The sequence below is a fragment of the Rhincodon typus genome, chromosome 19, assembly GCF_021869965.1.
Source record: "Rhincodon typus isolate 14 chromosome 19, sRhiTyp1.1, whole genome shotgun sequence".
In the NCBI taxonomy this organism is placed as follows: Eukaryota; Metazoa; Chordata; class Chondrichthyes; order Orectolobiformes; family Rhincodontidae; genus Rhincodon; species Rhincodon typus.
Window position 1 is genome coordinate 51,828,443 of NC_063350.1, and position 23,280 is coordinate 51,851,722.

At 40.8% G+C, this 23,280-nt stretch overlaps 2 protein-coding genes across 4 annotated transcripts in view; one reads left to right on the forward strand and one right to left on the reverse strand.

Annotated features, from left to right (window-relative positions):
* The first annotated feature begins 252 nt into the window (after window positions 1-252).
* slc35c2 (solute carrier family 35 member C2) lies at window positions 253-19,778 on the forward strand. 3 transcript variants are annotated; one of them, XM_048608391.1, is made up of 6 exons: window positions 253-319; window positions 5,509-5,677; window positions 8,904-8,987; window positions 10,150-10,325; window positions 11,519-11,648; window positions 19,027-19,778. In XM_048608391.1, the coding sequence occupies exons 1-6, from the start codon at window positions 254-256 to the stop codon at window positions 19,152-19,154; spliced, it is 753 nt and encodes a 250-aa protein (XP_048464348.1). In that variant the 5' UTR covers window position 253; the 3' UTR covers window positions 19,155-19,778. The 3 variants fall into 3 exon arrangements, with proteins under 3 accessions (XP_048464348.1, XP_048464350.1, XP_048464349.1); XM_048608393.1 differs by having other exon boundaries at window positions 10,234-10,325; XM_048608392.1 differs by lacking the exon at window positions 253-319 and adding an exon at window positions 2,531-3,152.
* A 1,232-nt stretch (window positions 19,779-21,010) lies between these two features.
* LOC109937846 (bactericidal permeability-increasing protein-like) overlaps window positions 21,011-23,280 on the reverse strand; it is a 29,680-nt gene continuing 27,410 nt past the window's right edge. The window contains exon 14 of the mRNA XM_048608186.1: window positions 21,011-21,089. Within this exon, the coding sequence (XP_048464143.1) occupies window positions 21,011-21,089 (79 nt within the window). The remainder of the gene's footprint in view (window positions 21,090-23,280) is intronic.

The window sequence follows — 23,280 nt, forward strand, 5'->3', positions numbered from 1 at the left end:
GGTTCTCTATAGGTTCATGTAGTTCAGACAGTAAGAAGCAGAAATCAAGGTTTGAATCCAGAACCTTCCTGTACTGCATAGCCACATTATCTCACCAGACCCTTGTGGTCTCGATTTTGTTTACAATAAAAATTTCACAGCTAAACATCCACTTGAGATAATGCCCCTTATACTGATTTAATAGCTAATGATTCTGTACAGTCCGTTCGTATATTGTCTCTAATTGCTGCTGTTTCTTTGTTTCAGGTATACAATGACAAAATCAACTGCTATTTTATTTATTTTATTTTTTTCGGTTGTATTCAAACTAGAGAAATTGGTAAGCATTGCCACTTCGGCTACTTGTTTAAGCTGTAAATATGATAAGAAGGTACCATTAACAGACTACTCCTTAGCCGAGGAATTGAGGACATTGTGTTGTGTTATGTAGAATGAATAGCTTGGATAATGTACACCAGGAACATTTAGGTTTTCAAAGAGTATAGGAAGAGATGCCCAAGGGAGGTTAATGCGAATGTATAGTCAGACATGGTCTTGATTTCAACATAATGATAAATTAAGGAAGGAGAAAGTGCATATTATTGATGGGGACAACGGTGAAATACAGTGCAAGAGGGAGAGTTTCAGAGTTAAGGACATTGGTGATGTGATTTGGACTCTTTGGAAGGGTAGTTAATGTGTAATGGTATGATAATTGATCTGTATTTGAAGGGGAGAGATGAGATGCTATTTAGGCGTTGTGGATGTGAAGCAGTGTACATATGGTCTTCGTTTTGTTTCTTCCCTTTTCCTCCTAGAGGTTCTGCAGTATGATCCCATGAACACTGATGCGCCCTACTACCTTATCAGGTGACTGTTTTCAGGAGTGAGCCTAAATGCTGTTGTGTCTAGAATGCCCCTCAACCATGGGGGCATAGTCTGGCTGATCCTTTCCTGACCTGGTGACCAGAACCCAGCAAGAGTTACTAGATAATAATCAGAAGTGAGACACTTGAGAAGGCCTGTTGCCACTTTATTGAGAGTGATGGACATTAAGTTTAGGCCTTGCTAACTTTACATTTACCCTGAGAAATAAAAAGAACTGCATGTGGTAAGGTGATTTTCACAGTAATGCACAATGGCCACAGATATTGCAGGTTATATAAATGTAAAGCTGTGCAAATTGAATTGCTGTAAACCAAAATAACTGTGGATGTTGGAATTCTGAGCAAAAACTGGAAATGCTATAAATACTCAGATCTGGCTGTATCTCTGTAGAGAGAAACAGTGAATGTGTCATGACCTTGCATCTGAACTGGAAAAGTTTGAACAGGTTTTAAGCAAGTACTAATGGTGAAAGTGGGGATGAAAGAAGAAAAGCAAAAGGGAAGGTCTGCAGGATGACAGACGAGAGAATCAGTGATGTATTGAATAAAAGATGCAGGCAAAAAGGCAAGTTTTTAAAACAAAGTGCTTAGATGAGGTATTAATGGGGAAGTGCAGAATCATTACCAACAGCTACCATCTAAAAAACAAAGTAAATGGGATTACAGTCTGAAGTTGTTGATCTCAAATGTTGAGTCCAGAAGGCTGTAAAGTGCCTAATCAAAAGATGAGGTGGTGTTTTTTCTTGAGCTTAGAATGAGCTTCATTGGAACAGTGGAAGAGGCCAAGGTCAGAGTAGGAATGTATTGGAGAATTAAAATGACAGCTGGAAATGATCTGACTGGACTGAGTGAGATTGGCTACATTATACCTATTTCTGTGTTGTGCAGTCTTAGATGAACAGCAACGCAATGAAAAATTGATTACAGTTTTAAACTATAGAAACCATTAAGGGGAAACACTTGGGGCTTAACAGTAGTATTCCTTGACCTTCGTGCTTTGTATTTAAGGATATTTTGTATATTTTTAAATTGCAAATAATGCGTTTTGGTGTACATTTACACCAACCACTAAAAGCTATGTTGCAGGCTGGCGAGGCCGTTTTTAAAAAAAGAAAGAAGCAAGCAAAGCACTAGATTTATTTCTAAATCGATAGAATTGAAAAGTAGAGAAGTTATGTTAAACTTGTATTGAATCTCATTAAAATGGTGACAAAGCTGTCCACAGTATGAAAAGGATATAGAGGCACTAAAGATGATGCAGAGAAGATGTAAAAAGATGGTATCAAAAGGACTGAGAAGCTGGGCCTCTTTTCTCTTGAAGAAAGGATGAGGAATGACCAAATTGAGGTCTTTATAAAAACCTTTCATAACTTTAAAGTGAATGTTTCCCCTTGTGGGAAAGGGCTGTCAATATGAGATAATGACCACAAATTCCAGTAAGGAATTTAGTAGAACATCTTTGCCAAAGAAGGGTAAGAATGTGGAATTTGGTACCACTGGGAGTGGTTGAAGGAAATAGTATGAATGCTTTTAAGGTGGGAATACCTTATTTCCAGCTGTCATTTTCCGCCAGGCGGAAAACACACCGATGCTTCATCGGAGGCTGCACTGAGGATGTTACCAAGCATGGTAGTGAAACGTCTGTGAAACAAGAAACCAGCTCAGCGAGCCAACCAACTTCAACAACCTCAACATCCATAGACATTCCTCTGTCCACTACCTTAGTTACTTCTTCAAAAAAATCTGTGACACACCTGTTATGAATCATGCTGGCTCTCCCTAATTAACTGAAGATTTTCGAGGTGTTCAGTTACCCCATCCTTGATTATACACTCCAACAATTACCCACCACAGATGTTAGGCTAACTGGTCTGTAATTCCCTGGTTTTCCTCTTTTGCCCTTCTTTAAAAGCAGAGTGAGACGTGCAATTTGCAATCGAGAGGGACATTTCCTGTATCTAGGGAACTCTGTAAGATTGTGGTTGGGATGTCTACGATGTGCTCCCCTAATTCCTTTAACACCCTCGAATGGAAACTGTCATTCCTCATTACTGACATTTTACTTACAATAGTTTTATTCAGTTCCTGTTCACAGTAAACCAATAATTTCCTCGGGACTTTTGGTAAGCTAGCCTCCCTTCCTACTGAGGCAGAGTAATTATTGAGCATGTCTGCCATTTCCCCGTAGTCATTGACAATATTCCCACTTTCAGTCTTTAGTGCACCAACATTGTTTCTGACCCTTTATGTGACCAAAATTTCTTCTAATTGATTTTGAAGTCCCTGGTAAGTTTACTTTCATAATCCTGTTTAGTAGCTCTTATAAGCTGCTTTGTAGTCCTTTGCAGGACTTCGTATCATTCCCATTATCCAGGATCTTTGTTTTTTTTTTGCATTTTTGTAACCCTTTCTTTTAGTTTTATTCTGTCCCTTACCTAGGCAGAGAATGCTAAACCCGGGAGAAGGATATGGAGGATAGTGAGATTTGCGTGCAGCATGCTAATTATGCTAGGGCATTTTGAGATCAAGAAAGTAGCAGCATCAGGTCTCTTAATGAGCATTGTCCCCCAGGGCCTAATGGTATCTATCCCAGGTTTTTGAGAAGTGCAAGATCGGAGATTGCTGGGGGCTTGACCAAGATCTTTGTATCCTCACTAGCCACTGGAGAGGTCCTGGAGAACTGGCGAGTAGCAAGTGTTGTTTCTCTGTTCAAGAAGGGAAATTGAGATAATCTAGGAAACTGTGGACTGTTGAGTCTCGCATCAGTGGTTGGAAGGCTTTTGGAGAGAAGTTTTAGGGATAGGATTTACGCACATTTGGAAAGCTATAGCCTAATTAGGGATAGTCAGTACGATTTTGTACAGGACATGTCATGTCTTACTAATTTGATTGAATTTATCGAGAAGATGATCAATGAGGGTAGAGCAGTGGATGTTGTCGAAAGCCTTAGTAAAATCCATGTAGACAAGGCCCCTCATGTTAGGCTCATTCAGAAGATTAAGATGCATGGGATCCACGGTGACTTGGCTGTGTGGATTCGGAATTGGCTTGCCCATAGAAGGCAAAGGGTAGTGGGTGAAAGGGTGTGTTTCAGGCTAGAGGTCCATGACTGTTGGTGCTCCACAGGGAGCCGAACTGAGACCTCTGCTGTTTGTGATGCATATAAATGACTTGGATGAAAATGTAGATGGATGGGTTAGTAAGTTTGCAGATGACACAAAGATAGGTGGAGTTGTACATCATGTAAAAGGTTGTCAAAGGATACCATGAGATACAGATCAGTTGCAGATTTGGTAAGAGAAATGGCAGATGGACTATAATTTGGGTAAGTGTGAGGTGCTGCACTTGGGAGATCAAATGTTAAGGAAAAGTATACAGTTAATGGCAGGACCCTGATCAACATTGATATACAGAAGGATCTTGGGGTTCAAATCTATAACTCCCTGAAAGTGGCCACACAAGTAGATAGGGTGGTAAAAAAGGTGTATGGCATCCTTGCCTTTATTGGTTAGAGAATTGAGTAGAAGAGTCAGAAAGTCATCTTACAGTTTATAAGACTTCAGTTAGACCACTCTAGAGTATTGATTGACCACACTAAATTAGATAGGGTGGACAGTGGGAGCCTTTTTCCTCGGATGGTGATGGCTAGCATGAGGGGACATAGCTTTAAATTGAGGGGTGATAGATATAGGACAGATGTCAGAGGTAGGTTCTTTACTCGGAGAGTAGTGAGGGCGTGGAATGCCCTGCCTGCAAAAGTAGTAGACTCGCCCACTCTAAGGGCATTTAAATGGTCATTGGATAAACATATGGATGATAATGGAATAGTTTAGGTTAGATGGGCTTCAGATTGGTTTCACAGGTCGGCGCAACATCGAGGGCCGAAGGGCCTGTACTGCGCTGTAATGTTCTATGTTCTATGTTCTATGTTCTCTAGTTGTCCATGACTGTTCCTACTGTAAAGTGGAACTTTTCTCCCTTGTGTATAATTTGGTTTTGTATTGTGTCAAATGTTCCTTTAAACATCTTCCACTGTCCTTCAGTTGTTTTACCCATTAGCAGATTTTCCCTGTTGTGGAGAATCTATGTCTAATCTTGCTAAAGTCGGCCTTCCCTAAACCTAAATCTCAAGTAACTGATTCATGCTTTTTGTTTTCCAACCCTGTGTTGAGTTGAATCATGTTATGATCGCTCTATGATGAAAGTACATGCACAATTAAATTACAGATTAAGTCCACCTCATTATTAAATCCAGTATTCCTTATCCCCTTTGTTGAATCCAGGGCATGTTTTGTAAGTAAATCTGGGAAACGTGAATTTTTTTGAAAAAGGGAGCCCGAAAGGTTGTTTTTTTTTCATTTCCCTAATAACTTAATTTAAAACTCTTAGATGCAGACAACGGACTAATAAGTTTGACCATAGAATTGACATCTTCCCACTAAAGACCTGTTACAATGGCTGAGCGCTACAAGGACTGGCATATGAAGTGGCCACTAAGAGTAATAAAATTTGGTTTAATAAGGATTATTTCAGTTAATTCAGTGTGTGTTTGGAACCTTGTTTGTTTAATGAGTGGAGATGTATTTGATGATTTGGAATTATTTTATAGTAATCTGTTGTTTTATGTTGTTTTTGTTTCCAGAGGCCATGGTTGAGCATGGTAATCTTGTTAATAGCTGGTGGCCTCTTCATGTTTACGTACAAGTCAACCCAATTTAACATGAAAGGGTTTATACTAGTATTAGTTGCATCTTTCCTTGGAGGGATACGATGGACACTGACACAGATCCTTACCCAGAAGGCAGACCTAGGTAACGTCAAAGTATCAGTAATACAGTTTGTTAGAGTGGGACAGTGCCATTAACTGGAGACTTGTGTGATTGTATTTTGTGTATGACATCTCAATATGTTTAATACTGTGTGCACATGCTTTTTATCGCCTTTCCTATTTGTATTCAATGCCTTTCTCCTCTTGGAGGCCAACCATTTTCTATATTCAACTTGGGAACTAATTTGCATGAAATGCTCAGGGAGGGCTAAGCCTCTGAGAGGTACTCTAAAAGTGAACTAAAAAGAAAGGAACACTTGCATATAAATAGTGCCTTTCATGGCCACCAAACATCTCAAAGCGATTTTCCTGTGCTGCTAGGAGGAAGATTAGAAGCAATGCTGGTGGCGAGCCACCTTCTTGAGTTGCCGCAGTTGTTGGGTTGTAGGGAACCTATAGTGCTGTTTAGGAGGTAGTTCCAGGATTTTAACCCTGCAACAGTGAAAGAATGGCGATATAGTTCCAGGTCAGGATGGCAAGTGACTTGGAGGTGTACTTGCAACTGGTGATGCTTCCAAATGTCTGCTGCCCTTGTCCTTCAAGATGGTAGAGATCATGGTTTTGGAAGGTACTGTCAAAGGTGCCTTGGTGAGTTACTGCAGGGCGCCTTGTAAATGGCATAGCAGCTAGATTTTTCTGTTATATTAATTGAAGGATAAATATAAACTTTGGAGGTTAACGACCCTGTTCCTTTTCCAGATGTGGCCTTAATTAACATCTCCTCTGAGAATTGGCATTCCCAGTAATGCAGCACACCTTTGTTATTGCATTGGATTGGAACATAGGGAGCAATCATTTGCTGTACTCCCTGTATGTGAGCTCCTAACCTATCTACCCTATTTACTATATATTTTTCTGTCAAATTTTGCTGCACCTTGATTACCCAGAAATACATCCCTTTACTCCATCTACATCCAGCTCTGATCTCCATATCTGAGAGTGTGGAGGAATGACAGGCACATTACTGTACCTGTCTCATCTACTGGTACAAGTAGGTCAGGCTTTAGCTGAATGCGAGCTTGATGCTAGACTCTGCTTGGTGCTAACAAACCAGCTAATTCTTTTTTTAATCTGCTGGAACAATGTAAACAATTGTGCTTACTTATTTGGCACATCATTGGTCAAATAAATTATAGTGCACAATTTCTGAATTTGTGACTAAACTCAATTGGTCCCCATATGAATGTAACCGGCAGATATGTGGATGGAGGGTTGGGTATGTGGGATAATACATGGATAGAAATTTAACCATTACAGGTTGAAATTACGTGCCATCAAAATGTACTAAAGGCTGGATTTATGTCTTGAAGCTAGAAGAAAAAGTTGAGAAATCTTCTGAGGCGGCAGATTTGTCTTTGTGGAAACAACACTTGCACACACATTTTGACACTTGTGATACTGGGGAGGGGAAGGTGCAGGTCTTCATTGACTTATGGCAATAGGTGGGCTGATTATGAGGCTCGCCCCAGTTCTGTGGTACTTCAGTCCAGTTGTACAAAAGGCAGTGAGCCCACATACACTTGATTAGCCCCACCATCTCCATCATTGCCCATGTTCCTTCGTAGCCACAATGCACTTCCATAGCAATCACCCAATGCCCTTCCTATATGGGGCATATCTACTGTGGGCAGAACGCAGGAGCCATGTGGAAATGAAAAATTTGACAATGTATGAAATCTCTCACTCATATACATTAATGTAAAAATAAACTCCTTCATGAAAGGCAATCTAAATTTCATCAAGTGGTCAGTAAAAACAAACCAACTTCTATTTGCTAATTATATTGAATCCTTGAATAGATTTTTAAAACTGTTAATCAAGAATGCTGAAAGAGGTGATTTTGGAGATTTTGAAACTCAGTCAAGCATTCATAATAATCTCAGTTTTATTAAGAGCCCTTGGGGAATGTCAACCATGATGTCAATTGAAATATAGGAAGAGATTTTTATTTTCCAAAACTATACTAGATGATCTATCAGTCAAGATTTACTAGACTAATACCTGGAATGAATTGATTCCCTTACAAAGAAAGGTTAAACAGGCTAAGCCTGTATCCTCTAGAGTTGGGAAAAGTCAGATGATTTAATCGAAGCATAGAAGATCCTAAGGGGACTTGACCGAGTGGATGTGGAAAGGATGCTTCCTCTTGTTGGAGAGTCTAGTACTTGGGGTCATTGCTTAAAAATAAGGGATCACCCAGTTGAGGCAGAAATAATTTTCTGAGGGTTGAAAGTCTTGGAATTGTCTTCCTCAAAAGGCAGTGGATGCAAAAACTTTAAATATTTTTAAGGCTGAGGTAGATAGTTTCTTGATTCTCAAATGGATGAAATATTGTCAGGAGTATGCAGGAATGTAGAGTTGAGGTTAAAATTAGGTCAGTATGCTCTTACTGAATGGCAGAGCAGGCCTAAAGGGCTGAGTGGCTTACGTATGTTCCTTTCCATATGTTTTTTGTTGAATAAAATTTGTGCCTCCTCTGTTATTTGTGCCTCCTCCATTATTTGTGACTTCCATACTGCAGTTTAAGACCCTTAGAATCTGTAAAAATCTGTTTGTTTGATCTCAGCAGTAATTTCAAGTGACCCTGCCGATTTCTGGTTACCCACTGCTGGTAAAAATGGGGTGGGGGATAAAACTCCTGCATGTACGTCCAATATACTATGTTTTAAAGGCCTCCAGAATCCACAGAACTCCATGTACATGTGGCCCAGAAGTACATAGATCTTGTCAAAAGTGACACTCGGTGATTATTGCCCAAGTGTTCTGTCCCAGGTTTTGGAACGGTGTCCTGTTCTGATTACATCTAACCCCAGAATCTTGATATTTATTCCTGGTCTGAGCTTGTGTTGTGGTTCCAGAAGCTGCCGAATATATCCTTTCCTGTGCTATACAATCCGGAATTACCAGGGTATACTTTAAGTATTCTTGATACAGAGGGATGTGCGAACTCTTGTTTGGTTTTTGTGTCTTTTAATTTAAAAGTGTTTCAAATCTCATGTTGGCACTACATGTCCTGAATATTTTGTAATTTCAATTGTTGCCAGTGAGGGATGTCCTTTATTGTCCTTCCTATTTTTGTGTATTTTGGAGACAATCAAACCAATTGATGAACAAATTTATTTTTAATTTGAAATCCAGTTTCTCTATTTAATTTTCTAAGGAATGTCAGGAATTGATAAAATGGCTAAATTTGAATCTGTCTTGCTCAGGTTTACAGAATCCCATTGACACCATGTATCATCTCCAGCCGCTGATGTTCATAGGCCTTTTCCCATTGTTTCTAATCAATGAAGGTATGTTTGGTCGTTTTGTTAAGGTGATGGCCAGTGCCAGATCATGGCACTTTCCTGCCTGCCTTCCATGACCCCTTGACTGTCTTTTGAACTCATTCTAAAAGGACAAAGAGGCACAGGAGAGGCTATACCTCCTAAGAAACTTTGGGCAGCTAGGGCTGTTCAGTGGTCGGAAGAGTTTGATAGGATAGACATTTACACAGGAGAATAAAACTGGAAGACACAAGTATAAGATTGTTATCCGGAAATCCAATAGAGAATTCAGGAGAAATGACTTAATCCAGACAGTGATCAGAATATGAAACTGGCCAAAGCAAATAGTATTCTGGGTTATTAGAATTGATGCGTTGAAGGGAAGCTAGATAAGTAAATGAGGGAGAAAGGATCGGAATGGTATGCAGATAAGGTTGAGTGAATATGGGTGGGAGGAGGCTCAATGAAGCAAAACTAATAGTTGAGCTCACTGAAAAGAAACCAAGAACTGCAGATGCTGGAAATCTGAATCAAAAGCAGAAATTGCTGGAGAAACTGGCAGCATCAGTGGGGGAATAGCAGAGTCCATTTTGGATCCAGTGATGCTTCTTCAGAACACAACATTTTCTTTATTCGTTAATGGGATGAGGGCATCACTGGCCAGGCAGCATTTATTGCCCATCCCTAATTGCCCAGAGGGCAGTTAAGAGAACTACATTGCTGTGGGTCTGGAGTCACGTGGAGGCCAGACCAGGTAACGATGGCGGTTTCCTTCCCTAAAGGACACTAGTGAACCAGATGGGTTTTTCCCAACAATCGGCAATGGATTCATTAGATTCTTAATTCCAGAATTTATTGAATTCAAATTCCACCATCTGCCGTGGCTGGATTCAAACCCAGGTCCCCAGAATGTTATCTGGGTCTCTGGATTAAGAATTCAGCGATAATACCACTAGGCCAACATGGCTCACTGGATGCAAAACGTTGACTCTGTTGTTTTCTCCACAGATGCTGTCCAAACTGCTGAGTTTCTCCAGCAATTTCTGTTTCTGTTTGAGTTAACTTAATTTTTTTTCCTGTTCTGTACATAGCCTTCTGGTTTTGCTACAGAAGGCAATGGTTAGATTACTTCACTATTACCTAGCCAGTCTTCTGTGGTCTGCTAATGATATATTTTCCCTTTCTCGAGGACTAAGCCTGTCTGCCTCGGAGAAACTGTTTCGTTACCACGAGACATCAACTTTGCTGCATATGATGTTTGTGTTGGCTGCAGGGGGCTTTCTGGCATTTGGATTGTGTTTCTCTGAATTTTTATTGGTTTCGAAAACCTCCAGCTTGACCCTATCTGTAGCAGGCATTTTTAAGGTGAGCCATTTTGGTGCTGTACCTTTCCACATAACATTGTTTCACTCATGGTCACAAACTGTGCAGGTGATGAAAGCAAAAGGAATTACAGGTGCTGGAAACTGAAGTAAAATCACACCTTCCTAACAATGCCTACTGGGATTATCGGTATTTGTATTGGCTCACTGTTATAGGAATGGCTTGAAATTCTCAGAACGTGGTTTATCAGTGTGACATAGACTGTAAACCTAATTTTTACTGTAATCGTGCTTTTGATATGCATTTGAAACAGAACGTTAGGTTGGGACCTGTTATTTGTAAACCTCAGTTTTTAAAATGTTTTAAATCTATTTTTAAAAACTTTGACCACATTCCAAATACAGTGGAATTGGACATTCTAATCCCTCCCACAACTGGGCTTAATGCCAGCTAAAGATGTGTTGCAGAACAGACTAAATCAGAATAATTGAGTTCAATAGACTTTTTTGCTTTTGTACACAAAAACAAAATACATGCTACCAAACTTGCTGAATTTATCCAGTACTTTGCTTTTATTCTTTGTTTTTGTATTCTGTTCTGCTGAAGAAAAAGCCCACCACTTTGCACTTTTTTTTACCTTACTAATGTTTAGATGTTTCATTGTTATTTTGTTCATTCTGTTGAGTATCCTATTTATCAATGAAAATTGTTCTGCATTTGAAGAAAATCCAATTCAAGAAAGATAATCCATTTAATGTTGTATTTTATGGTGACAAAGAAAACTCATGTATTTTGGACAGTGCTCTTTACCTGCACTGATTTGGGCAGCATGGTGGCTCAGTGGTTACCATAGCTGCCTCACAGCACCAGGGACCCAGGTCTGATACCAGCCTTGGGTGACTGTCTGTCTGTGTGGACTTTGCATGTTCTCCCTGTGTCTGCGTAGGTTTCCTCTGGGTGCTCCGGTTCCTTCCACAGTCCAGAGATGTGCAGGTTAAGTGGATTGGCCATCCTAAATTGTCCATAGTGTCCAGGCTAGGTGGGTTAGCTATGGGAAATGCAGGGTTACAGGGATAGTGTCTGGGTGGGATGCTCTTCGGAAGGTCAGTGTGGACTGGATGGGCTGAATGGCCTGCTTCCACACTGCAGGGATTCTGCGATTTTATGATGATTCACTGGAAAGGGAACGAGCTTGCTGAAATGGATTCCATTGGAGCTTTGTGCTTCTCTTGCAGGAAGTGTGCACTCTAGTCCTTGCCAGCCATGTGATGGGTGATCAGCTGAGCATGTTAAACTGGTTGGGATTTGCAATGTGTCTCTCTGGAATCTCACTCCATGTTGCACTTAAGGTCGTTTATTCAGAAGGTAAAGCTACTTTTCTTTTTGAACAACAAACAAATCTTGCTGTAGTAGAGTGAATGTAAATTGCAGTCAAGGCTGAGTGGTAATGTTCCATTTTTCTTGGTAATGAAATTGGAATCAATATGGTAGCCTGGTCAAAGAGTTGTACAGCATGGAAACAACCCTTCGGTCCAAGTCGTCTGTGCCGACCAGACATCCTAAATTAATCTAGTCCTGTTTGCCAGCATTTGGCCCATATCCCACTAAAACCTTCCTATTCGTGTACCCATCCAAATGCCTTTTATGTGGTATAATTATACCGGCCTCCGTCACTTCCTCTGGCAGCTCATTTCATACATGCATCACCTTCTGTGTGAAAAATTTGCTGCTCAAGTCCCTTGTGATTTATAATACAAGTTTAATAATCTCGATGTTGAGTTAAAGTTGATTACTGCATTCAATTTGCTAATTTCTAGGTGAGTACCAGAAATATTGATGGTTGAAGCTGCCTGATCATTGTAAAATTGCAGTTGATTTACAAATGGCTTTTTAGGGAAAGAATCAGCCATGCCAAACAGGTCTAAATACTTGTGACTCAAATCTCACAGATTTTATTAATTTAAAGGAATAAGTGATTGACTCGATGCCTTCAGCTCATCCAGGAATGACCAAAAAAATACTGTCTTACCAGTTCTGCCTATGCAAAGAATAGAGCTGTGTATGGATATAAATGCGATAAAAGTAATTTAGAAAAGGTTTATTCGACTGATAACCTGGAATGAGATTATCTATTGAGGAGCCATCAAACAGACTATGCCTGTATCAGAGTTTAGTGAAAAGACTATCTTTTTATTACTCTGTATTTTTGATTGTAAATTGAACTGGGAAAAGGACTATTTTAAAAACAGAGGATTGTTGAAGGATTGCAACACTTTGTACAAAGTAAGTAAACTAACACTCAGTAAAAGTGCTGTTTACATAGCTACTTGTTCGAGCACGATTTGAAGCCTGGTTACAGATGATCTGGAGCCAGCAGCTGCGTATGAATGAAGATTTGGTTGACAATGAGTAGCTGGTTGGTCTATGGACTAGTGACTAGTGTTTTTTTTCTGTTCATTTGTGGGATGTGGGCGTTGCTGGCTGGCCACATTTCTTGCCCATCCGTAGTTGTCCTTGCGAAGGTGATGGTGAGCTGCCTTCTTGAATCGCAGCAGTCCTCCTGCTGTAGGTTGACCCACAATGCTATCAGGGAGGGAATTCCAGGATTTTGACTCAGCGACAGAAGGAACAGCGATATATTTCCAAGTTAGGATGGTGAGTGGCTTGGAGGGGAACTTGGAGGTGGCGGTGTTCCCATATGTCTTCTGCCCCTGTCCTTCTAGATGGAAGTGGTCATGAGTTTGGAAGGTATTGTCTGAGGATCTTTGGTGAATTTCTTCAGTGCATCTTGTAGATTGTACACACTGCTACTACTGCGCGTCGGTGGTGGAGGGAGTGAATGCTTGTGGATGTAGTGCCAATCAAGCGGGCTGCTTTTCATGGATGGTGTCAAGCTTCTTGAGTGTTGCTGGGGCTGCACTCATCTAGGCAAGTATGGAGTATTCCATCACACTCCTGATATGTGCCTTGTAGATGGAGGACAGACTTTGAGGAGTCAGGAGGTTACTGGGCGCAGTATTCCTAGCTTCTGGCGTGCTCTTGTAGCCGCTGTGTTTATATGGTGAGTCCAGTTGAATCTCTGGTCAATGGTAACCCCAGGATGTTGATAGCAGGGGTTTCAGTGATGGTAGTCAGTGTCTCTTATTGATGATGGTCGTAGCCTGGCATTTGTGTGGTGTGAATATCACTTGCCACTTGTCAGCCCAAGCCTGGATATTGTCCATATATTGTTAGATTGAACATGGACTGCTTCAGTGTCTGAGGAGTCACGAATGGTGCTGAACATGGTTGGGCCTGGGACACTACCCTGAGGAGCTCCTACAGAGATGTCCTGGATCTGAGATGATTGACCCCCAACAGCCATGACAGTCTTCCTATGTGTCAGATATGACTCCAACTACCAGAGAGTTTGCCCTCTGATACCCATTGATTCCAGTTTTGCTAGGGCTCCTTGATGCCAAACTCAGTCGAATGCAGACTTGATATCAAGGACTGTCACTCTCACCTCACCAATGGAATTCAGCTGTTTTGTCCATGTTTGAACCAAGGCTGTAACGAGGTCAGGAGCTGAGTAGCCCTGGTGAAACGCAGCCTGGGCATCACTGAGCAGGTTATTGCTGAGCATGTACTGTTTGATAGCGCTGTTGATGACACCTTCTATCACTTTTCTGATGATTGAGAGTAGACTGATGGGGCGCTAATTGGCCGAGTTTGATTTGTCCCACTTTTTGTGTACAGGACATACTTGGGCAATTTTCTACATTGTCAGGTAGATACCAGTGTTGTAACTGTACTAGAACAGCTTGGCTAGGGGAGCAGCAAGGTCTGGAACACCAGTGTTCATTACTATTGCCGGAAAGTTGTCAGGGCCCGTAGCCTTTGCAGTATTGAGTGTTTCCCACCTTTTCTTGATGTCATGTGGAGTGAATTGAATTGGCTGAAGACTGGTATCTGTAATGCTGAGGACCACTGGAGGAGGCCAAGATGGATCGTCCACTTGGCACTTCTGGCTGAAGATTGCCGCGCATGCTTCAGCTTTATTTTTTTGCACTGATGTTCTGGGCTCTTCCATCATTGAGGATGGGGATATTTGTGGAGCCTCCTTCTCGAGTGAATTGTTTAATTGTCCACCACCATTCACGATTGGATGTGGTAGGACTGCAGAACTTAGATCTGATCCATTGGTTGTGGGATCGCTTAGCTCTGTCTATCACTTGCTGCTTTCACTGTTTGGCGTGCAAGTCGTCCTGTTTGAGGTATCAACCTGGTGAAGCCACCATCTTCAGGTATGCCTGGTGCTGCTCCTGCACTCTCCATTGAACTAGAGTTGATCCCCTGGCTTGATGGTAATGGTTGAGCGGGGGATATGCTGGGCCATGAGATTACAGATTGTGCTGAAGTACAGTTCTGCTGTTGATGGCCCACAGTGCCTCATGGATGCCCAGTCTTGAGTTGCTAGATCTGTGCAAGGTCTGTCCCATTTATCACGGTGATAGTGCCACACAACATGATGGAGGTTGTTCTCAATGTGAAGGCGGGACTTCATCTCCACAAGGACTGTGCGATGGTCACTCTTACTGATACTGTCATGGACAGGTGGAACTGCAGCTGGCAGATTGGTAAGGATGAGGTCAAGTATGTTTTTCCTTCTTGTTTGTTCCCTCACCACTTGCCGCAGACCCTGCCTAGCAGCTATGTCCTTTAGGACCCGACCAGCTCGATCGGTAGTACTGCTGCCGAGCCCTCTTGGTGATGGACAATGAAATCCCCCACCCGGAGTACATTTTGTGCCCTTGCTTATATAATTAATGTTAGGACCTTGGGTAGTGTTGTAGAACAGAGGGACCTAAGGTTGGAGGTACATAATTCTTTGAAGTTTGCATCATATACAGACAGCGTGGTTATAAAGGTAACAAGATGTGGAGCTGGATGAACATAGCAGGCCAGGCAGCATCAGAGGAGCAGGACAGCTGACGTTTCGGGTCTGGATCCTTCTTCAGAAATGGGAGAGTGGAAGGGGGCTCTGAAATAAATAGAGAGAGGGGGAGGTGATGATAGAAGGTGGATGGAGGAGCAGATAGGTGGAGAGAAGACGGACAGGTCAAGGAGTTGGGGATGAAGCCAGTACAGGTGAGTGTAGGTAGGGAGTTGGAATGGAGGTTGGTCAGTGAGGAGGGAGGGGCGGGTAGGTGTTTGGCAGGCTTGCCTTCATTGCTCAGTCTTTTGAGTATAGGAGTTGAAAAGTCATGTTGAGGTTGTACTGGACATTGGTGAGGCCTCTTCTGAAATACTGTGTCCAGTTCTGGTCGCCCATTTATAGGAAGGGTATTATCGAGCTGGAGCGTGTTCAGGAGAGATTTACCAGGATGTTGCTGGGGTATGGAAAGTTTGAGTTATACAGAAAGGCCGGATAGGCAGGGACATTTTTTTTCCACTGGAGCATAGGAGGTTGAGAGGCGACTTGATAAAAGTTTATAAAATAATGGGAGGTATAGTTAGTTAATGGTAGTTGTCTTTTCCCTAGGATGGGAGATTTCAAGAGAAGGGGACACATTTTTATAGTGAGAGGAGAGAGTTTTAAAAAAGACATGAGGCAGAGAGAGGTTCACGTGTGGAATGAACTTCCTGAGGAAGTGGTGGATGTGAGTACAATTACAACATTTAAAAGACATTTGGTTAAGTACATGAAAAGGAAAGGTTTGGAGGGGTATGGGCCAGGAGCAGGCAGGTGGGACTAGCTTAGTTTGGAATTATGTTCAGTATGGACTGGTTGGACTGAAGGTTCTGTTTTTCCATGCTGTGTGTATGACTCTATGATAACTCAAAGACCTTTATAAGTGTGAACCAGTCACCCTGTGCTTCCTTTTAAACAAGTGAAAGTATCTGGAGGGATATTGAAAAGCAGTTGTTCTGATCAGCACAAGGACCATCTTAGCAAATTCTGTGGAGAAGGGACCATTGAACTGCCTTCTTAAGGTGGAGGGAAAGACTAACACCCATGTTTTTCTTTTAATCTGTGTGTGTCCGTGTCCGTGTCCATCCAGAGGGGGGAGTTTATAAGTGGGTTAGAGTTTTAACTAGTAGTTATGTCACCTGTTCATAATTGTTTATTTGTAGTTAGATTCTATTTATTTGTAATAAACAGTAATTTTGGTAAGTACAGAAACGTGGTCTGTGCTTTCTATCAAATTGGGTCTAAAAATCAGCAAAATTGGGGAATTCTGCATACTTTTTAAAAAATCCTTAACTGTTATGACAAATAACGGGGCTTGATTTTTCAGTGTGAGGCATAACAGTAGAAGAATGAGAGGTGACCTTATTGATGATATTGTTTTCTGACGTATGAGAGTCTTTGGAACTTTCTACTTCATAGGGCAGTGGAGACAAAGTTTTATTGAAATCTTCTCCAGGTAGGGGTAGACAAATCTTAACCTTTTGATTCACTTTTTCAAGGCTAGGCAGGAGCGTAGGTTTGAGGCCACAATCAAATCAGCTATAAAATATTAAAGGATTTGATTTGAGTAGTTACAGATGAGCATTTTTCCCCTGGTGGAGGAATCACAAACAGGAGGAGATCATTTTAGAGCTAGCCTATTGAGGAGTGAAACTGGGTAACAAAAAACTTGTGGAAATTAGAGGTGATTGGACTTTTCAAGTCTGATTTTTAAGAGGACACCAACTGGCGTGGAGCAAAGCCAGATAAATGCAGTTGAGTTGCAGAATGGCTGTGATCTGATTGAGTAAAGGTTTGAAAGACCTCTCTCCGTATATTCTTATTTTCCTCAAACTTTTCTTCAATGCCTGGCTTTATCATGAGCCTCAAGGTCCACTGGTTTAATAGATTTTGCTTGAATTCAGCCTAACTAGATTTACTTGTTTAAGTTAATAGATGTCAAGTTTATTTTTACAAGTGCAGTTTTATGCTAGTGCCATTAAACTTTCTCCCTCGCAAAACTTGAGCTGTTTTCACTTACAGAATCAGGAATAGTAACATTTGCACCACACAAATGCTAGACAATGATCATCTCCAATAAGATTCAATCTAACCACTGTCCCTTGACATTCAGTGGTGTTACCTTCACAGAATTTCCCATTATCTACATCCCGGGGTTATCATTGACCAGAAACTCATCTAAACATAGAACATAGAGCAGTACAGCACAGCACAGTACAGGCTCTTCGGCCCATGATGTTGTGCCGACCTATTATCCTACTAAGATCAATCTACCCTGCATACCCTACATTTTACTATCCTCCATGTGTCTATCCAAGAGTCGCTTAAAAGTCTCTAAAGACTCTACTACCACTTCCGGCAGCGCATTCCACATGCCCACCACTCTGTGTGAAGAACCTACCTCTGACATCTCCCCTCTGCCTTCCTCCAGTCACCTTAAAATTATGCCCCCTCATAATAGTCATTTCCGCCCTGGGAAAAAGTTTCTGACTATCCACTCTATCTATGTCTCTCATCATCTTGTAAACCTCTATCAAGTCACCTCTCATCCTTCTTCGCTCCAATGAAAAAAAAGCTCAGCTCCCTCAACCTTTCCTCATAAGACCTGCCCTCCAGTCCAGGCAGCATCCTGGTAAATCTCCTCTGCACCCTCTCTAAAGCTTCCACATCTTTCGTATAATGAGGTGACCGGAACCGAACACAATATTCCAAGTGTGGTCTAACCAGAGTTTTATAGAGCTGCAGCATAACCTCGCGGCTCTTAAACTCAATTCCCCTGCCAATGAAAGCCAATTCACCATACGTCTTCTTTGCAACCCTATCAACTTGGGTAGCAACTTTGAGGGATCTATGGACGTGGACCCCAAGATCCCTCTGTTCCTCCACACTGCTGAGAATCCAGCCATTAACCCTGTATTCTGCATTCAAATTCGAATTTGACCTTCCAAAAAATCTGGACACAACTTTCCCCATTTGCCTGAATAAGTGCAGCTTCAGGAATATTCAAACTTGTCACCATCCAGGATTGGCACCACATCCACAAATATCCACTCCCTCCACTACTGATGCTCAGTAGCAGCAGTGTGCACTATCTAGACGATGCACTGCGGCAATTCAGCAAAAGATCTTTACACAATCACTTCCAAACCCACAATCACTTCCAAACCCACAATCACTTCCATCTCGAACAGAAGGGCAGCAGATACATGGGAACACCACCGCCTGTGAGTTCCCCTCCCATCAACTTATCATGCAGACTTGGAAATATATTGCCGTTCCTTCAGTGTCGCTTGGTTAAAATCCTGGAATTCCCTCCCTAAGGGCATTGTGGGTCAACCTACAACACATGGACTCCAGTGGTTCAAGAATCCAGCTCACCGCCACTACCTCAAGTGCAGCTTGGGTAATAAATGCTGGCTGGCCAGCCAGTGGCACCTATGTTCCACAAGTGAATAATTTTTTCTCTTTAAATCCTGATGTTACAAAACATGGGCAGTCTCTTCATTTATTCTCAGTGATTTATTGCAATATTTTAAAAAATGATATTTCTTTCCTTGGGAATATAGATTTGTACTTGGAATTCCTCAAATGTATACAGTAATTGCAGTTGTACTGACTGAAAGATGTGACAGTTTTACGTTTTGAGTACATACAAAGTAATATTGTAGAGGCCCAAGCTAACCAGTGAAATATATGTTACAACTTCATAGCAGAGACTTGCTGCCAATTTCATCACTCATTCAGAGTTTCACTGAGTGCCTTTCCATTGTTGTTTATCTCCTTTCTCAGATGCCTCGAAAGACAAAATGACAAATAAAATCAATGATATGACGATGACAGATACTGGTATGGAACTACTACTCAGGAATGGACAAGCAAATGAGGACAGTGAAGAAGAGTGTGTCATATATCAATGACTCATTGTGTCTACTCTGTATGGAATCCCATGGTTCTGCTTCACATGACTCACATTTGCTATGCAAAGGTGTGCCTGTATTATGCTTTAAACCTTGTGTCTATGTATTCCAGTCCGTGATCGGAATTAGTTAGATTGGCACCTATTGCTTTAAGAATGGAGTCCTTCTGACCAAGTGTAAGGATTAAGATATCATCGAAGCATTGGATATGTTTCCATACTATTAGCAGGAGTTGTGAAATTTATCTATGACGGTTTGAACTGTGGTTCAAAAAAACACACTAACTGGCTCACAACTGGATATGGACCCTCCAAATACAGTTTGTTATTGGAGAAAATATTTTAAGCAACCCTGGAAGAAAATACTGTTGGTTACGCAATACTGGGAGCATTTTGAAGTGCTAAATCAAGGGTTCTGTGCAAGATGTTTGGGCAGCACTGAAAAGTATTGCCCCCAAATTATTTTTCTTCTGTAGTCTGTTGATACCAGTGTTCTCAATACATTTGGTAGCAATGCTGATTTTAATTGAAATGTACATACCTGCAGGAAAATAGCAAAAGCCACTGTGATTGATTTGTACAGAGAAGAAATTGTATTGCTATTAAAAAAAAAATCTGTTCTTAATTTTGTTTGTAGCCAAGAGTAAATGGAGTTGCCTTTTAAGACAACTTAAGTTTAATTTGATTTAAGCACATTTGATTGACCTTGTGACACCCTACGTTTTCATACGTAACATGCAACCTTTATGTGAAGAGAATGAACTGGAAATCCAGAGTATGTCCTGTTCAGAAATGTTTGGCAAAGAAGAAGCACTCCAAGGTGACCACTGTATCTTATGCGCTGTTTATTGTGGGACAATAAACATGATGCCCAGGTATGTTCCAACTGACTACAAACCAAAAGAAATAGTTATATGTGAAAATTTACAGTTAGTGTTTTAAAATGTAATTGAAATTGGTTTCCATGTTATATTTACCACTCTTTATTACCGTGTTTTGTAATTAAACACTGCAGTAAAGCTTTATCAATGGCACAAGTGAAAATGCAGGCTAGAACAGGGACTGCAGTCTTCTACTTGAATGTCCACTTTCTCAATTATGTGACCAGTTCTCCCTTACATTTTTCAACATGTGCCTTCTTGAAGTTCCATGCGACATGTTGAGTATCCTGTGCGTAAAAGTAATTAAATCTAAACTAGATTCTTCCAGGTTTGAGCCTCTGCTGTCTGGTTCTATAAGGCATTTATTCCCTCAAGAACCTTGAAAATCTCCCCATGCATTACTATACCAAAATTGAGGTTTCTCTATAGCCTGACCAGTATGTTCATGGTACCACAACTAACCTCGAATGTATGCATTTTAAATATTACCCCCTCAAACGCTGTCTGAAAAATCTACTCTTGCCCATTTCTGTGCCGCTGTTTCTTCCCATATAACGAATTCTGGCTGATTTCTACCCTGTCCCTCCAATAGAATTATAGAATGGTTACAACATAAGTGGCCAACTAGAACTATATCTATATATTTGAACAAGCTTGATTATTATCAAAATCATCCCTTATTGGAGGTTTGGGTGTAGGAAAATGAACAATTAATGCAGGGGGGGTACCTGAAGAATTGCTTTATATAATGAACTTCTTATTCTGAGTTATCTTTATCCTGTGGATGCAAGTTCTCTTAAGCTGATAACTTTTAATGAAAGGCTCCATCTAAATTGTTAGTCTTTCAGTCTTTCCCTTTCTTCTACCATTTTCTCCTTCTCTCCCTCCATCCATCTGTACCCTTCCTCTTTTTTTCTCCCCCGTCCCTTCCCCTTGTCTATCTCTTCCTCCATTTCCTACTCCCAGTCTTCCTCCATCACATACTCCCTTTGTGCTCTCTCACTTGCTGTCTGTCAGTCTCTTTCTCTCTTTCTGCTGCTTTCTGGTCATTGAGTCTGTATATTTAAGGGAATTAAACTTTTTTTAATAACTTAAACATTTTACTTACTAAATCATGAGTGATTTTAATAACATCATTTTTCACCTCAGTAATGGGAGTGTATTTATTTGCTAGATATGTTCTAGAGGCAGGGCAACGTGTGTTCTATATGGGAATGAGCAAGTCTGTAATGTAGACATTGCGTGTATTTTTCTCCTGTGGGGAAACATTGAGCCATCATCTGCTACCTCCCATTACACAAGTTTACATCCAACAGCTGCTGTTTATTTATTAAGTTGGTCTATCTTCATCCATACTGTAGAAGGTTGTTTTTGACGAGCATTCTGTATTATCACTGTGGTTCACATGTGGAACTTAATGAGGTGATGTATTTAAAATAACAGCAGTCAACTGTTTTGATTGATCAGTATGAGGATCAGGATGCCACTAGTGGATTGGTTTGGTGGGCAATGCTTGGTCTGGTGGAATTGGTTCAGTGTGGCAAAATGGCTGAGGTGGTGGGGGGAACCAGTTGAGTGATGGCCATGTCTCTGGGCTAATGATCCAGAGACCCAGGCTAATGATATGGGTCATGGATGTAAATCTCACTGTGGCAGCTTGTGGAATTTGAATTCAGGTAACAAACCCAGATTATAAAAGCTGACTTCAATGATGCCAACCATTGTTGATAGATGTAACGATTCCCTAGATTGAATAAAACATTTTTAAGATGAAAAATTAAAAATAATCACGAACATGAATTCTAAAGGTGAGGATGAGGTTTACACTGTTCAGATGCTTCTACATAGTCTGATTTCAAATAGGCATCATGTTGTAGTCTCAAGGAAAGTGTAGTTATAATGTCACGACATTATAATCCTAAACACCCATAGAAGAAAATTGGTCATTAGGGATTGTTTTCTTCTACAAATAAATGCTGAACATTATAACACACAGATTTCAAAGAATTGCAAATTGTTTATTCCCTGAGTAATATTGACCCCAACAGATCTTCAAACTTTTTATTTGACAGGAAACATTTCCCAATGAGATTTTCATATTCTATGACTGAAAAAAAGACATGACGTCAGTTATTTAACAAAAATTTGTCATATTTTGAGTTTTTACACATGGACAGTTTTGTGTAATTTTTCCAGAGGTTTTTTTCTATTGTAGGTCTTTATGAAAAAATAACTGAAAATTCCTATTTAAAGAATTACTGTTGCAAGAGAGATACTGTTTGGACCGAAGTGGTAATTGGTCTTTGCCAGGTTGAAATAATCAGCTGGCATTTGGTAGTAGAGAACTTTAAACATCGCTGAAAAGAGACTTTTTAAAAAAATTCATTTGTGGGTCGTAGGCATTGCTGGTTAGCCAGCATTTACTGCCCATTTCTAGCTGTCCTTGAAAAGGCAATTGTTGAGTTGCCTTCTTAAACCACTGCAGTCCACACGCTGCAGGTAGACCCACAATGTCCTGAGGGAGGGAATTCTAGGATTTTGACCCAGTGACAGTGAAAGAATGGCAATATAGTTTCAAAACAGGATGGTAAGTGGCTTGGAGGGGAATTTGCAGGTAATGGTGATCTTAGGTATCTGGTGCCTTTTGTCCTTCTAGATGGAAGTTATCATGGGTTTGGAAGATGCTGTCTTTGGTGCATTTCTGCAATGCATCCTAGTCTGCCCAACTCTACTTGAAACCTTCTTATTTCTTTCTCACAGCTTACATTCCCAGCTATTTTGTGGTCAGCACATTTGGAAATATTACAATTGGTCCCCATATCTAATCATTTGTATAAATGGTGAACAGTTGTGGCTCTAGCACTAATCCTTGTGGTAACCCATGAATATCAGCCTGGCAACCTGAACGTGACCTGTTTATTCTGATTTGTCTACTTTGTCTGATTACTAATTCTCCATCCATATTAGTACTATGTTTCTCCCAATCCCTCACTTGAATAGGGGGATTATGTTTGCTACTTTCCCATCTGCAGGAATATTTTCTGAATCTACAGAATTTTGAAAGATAAGCACAAATCCATCCACTACCCCTATAGACACCACCAACTCCTCTGGTCCAGGTGAGTTATCAACATTTAAACTAGTTAACTTTTTAAGAACTACTTTACTCATACTAATTATTCCAATTCCTCCGTTTCACAGGTTCTTGGTCACCAAGTATTTCTGGGATACTTGCTGCATCTCCCA

Coding starts and splice junctions, on each gene's coding strand:
- slc35c2 (XM_048608391.1), top strand. CDS start 254: ATGACAAAATCAACTGCTATTTTATTTATTTTATTTTTTTCGGTTGTA. Junction 8,988..10,149: donor ATTGTTTCTAATCAATGAAG/GTATGTTTGGTC, acceptor CCCTTTCTCGAG/GACTAAGCCTGTCTGCCTCG. Junction 11,649..19,026: donor TAAGGTCGTTTATTCAGAAG/GTAAAGCTACTT, acceptor CTCCTTTCTCAG/ATGCCTCGAAAGACAAAATG.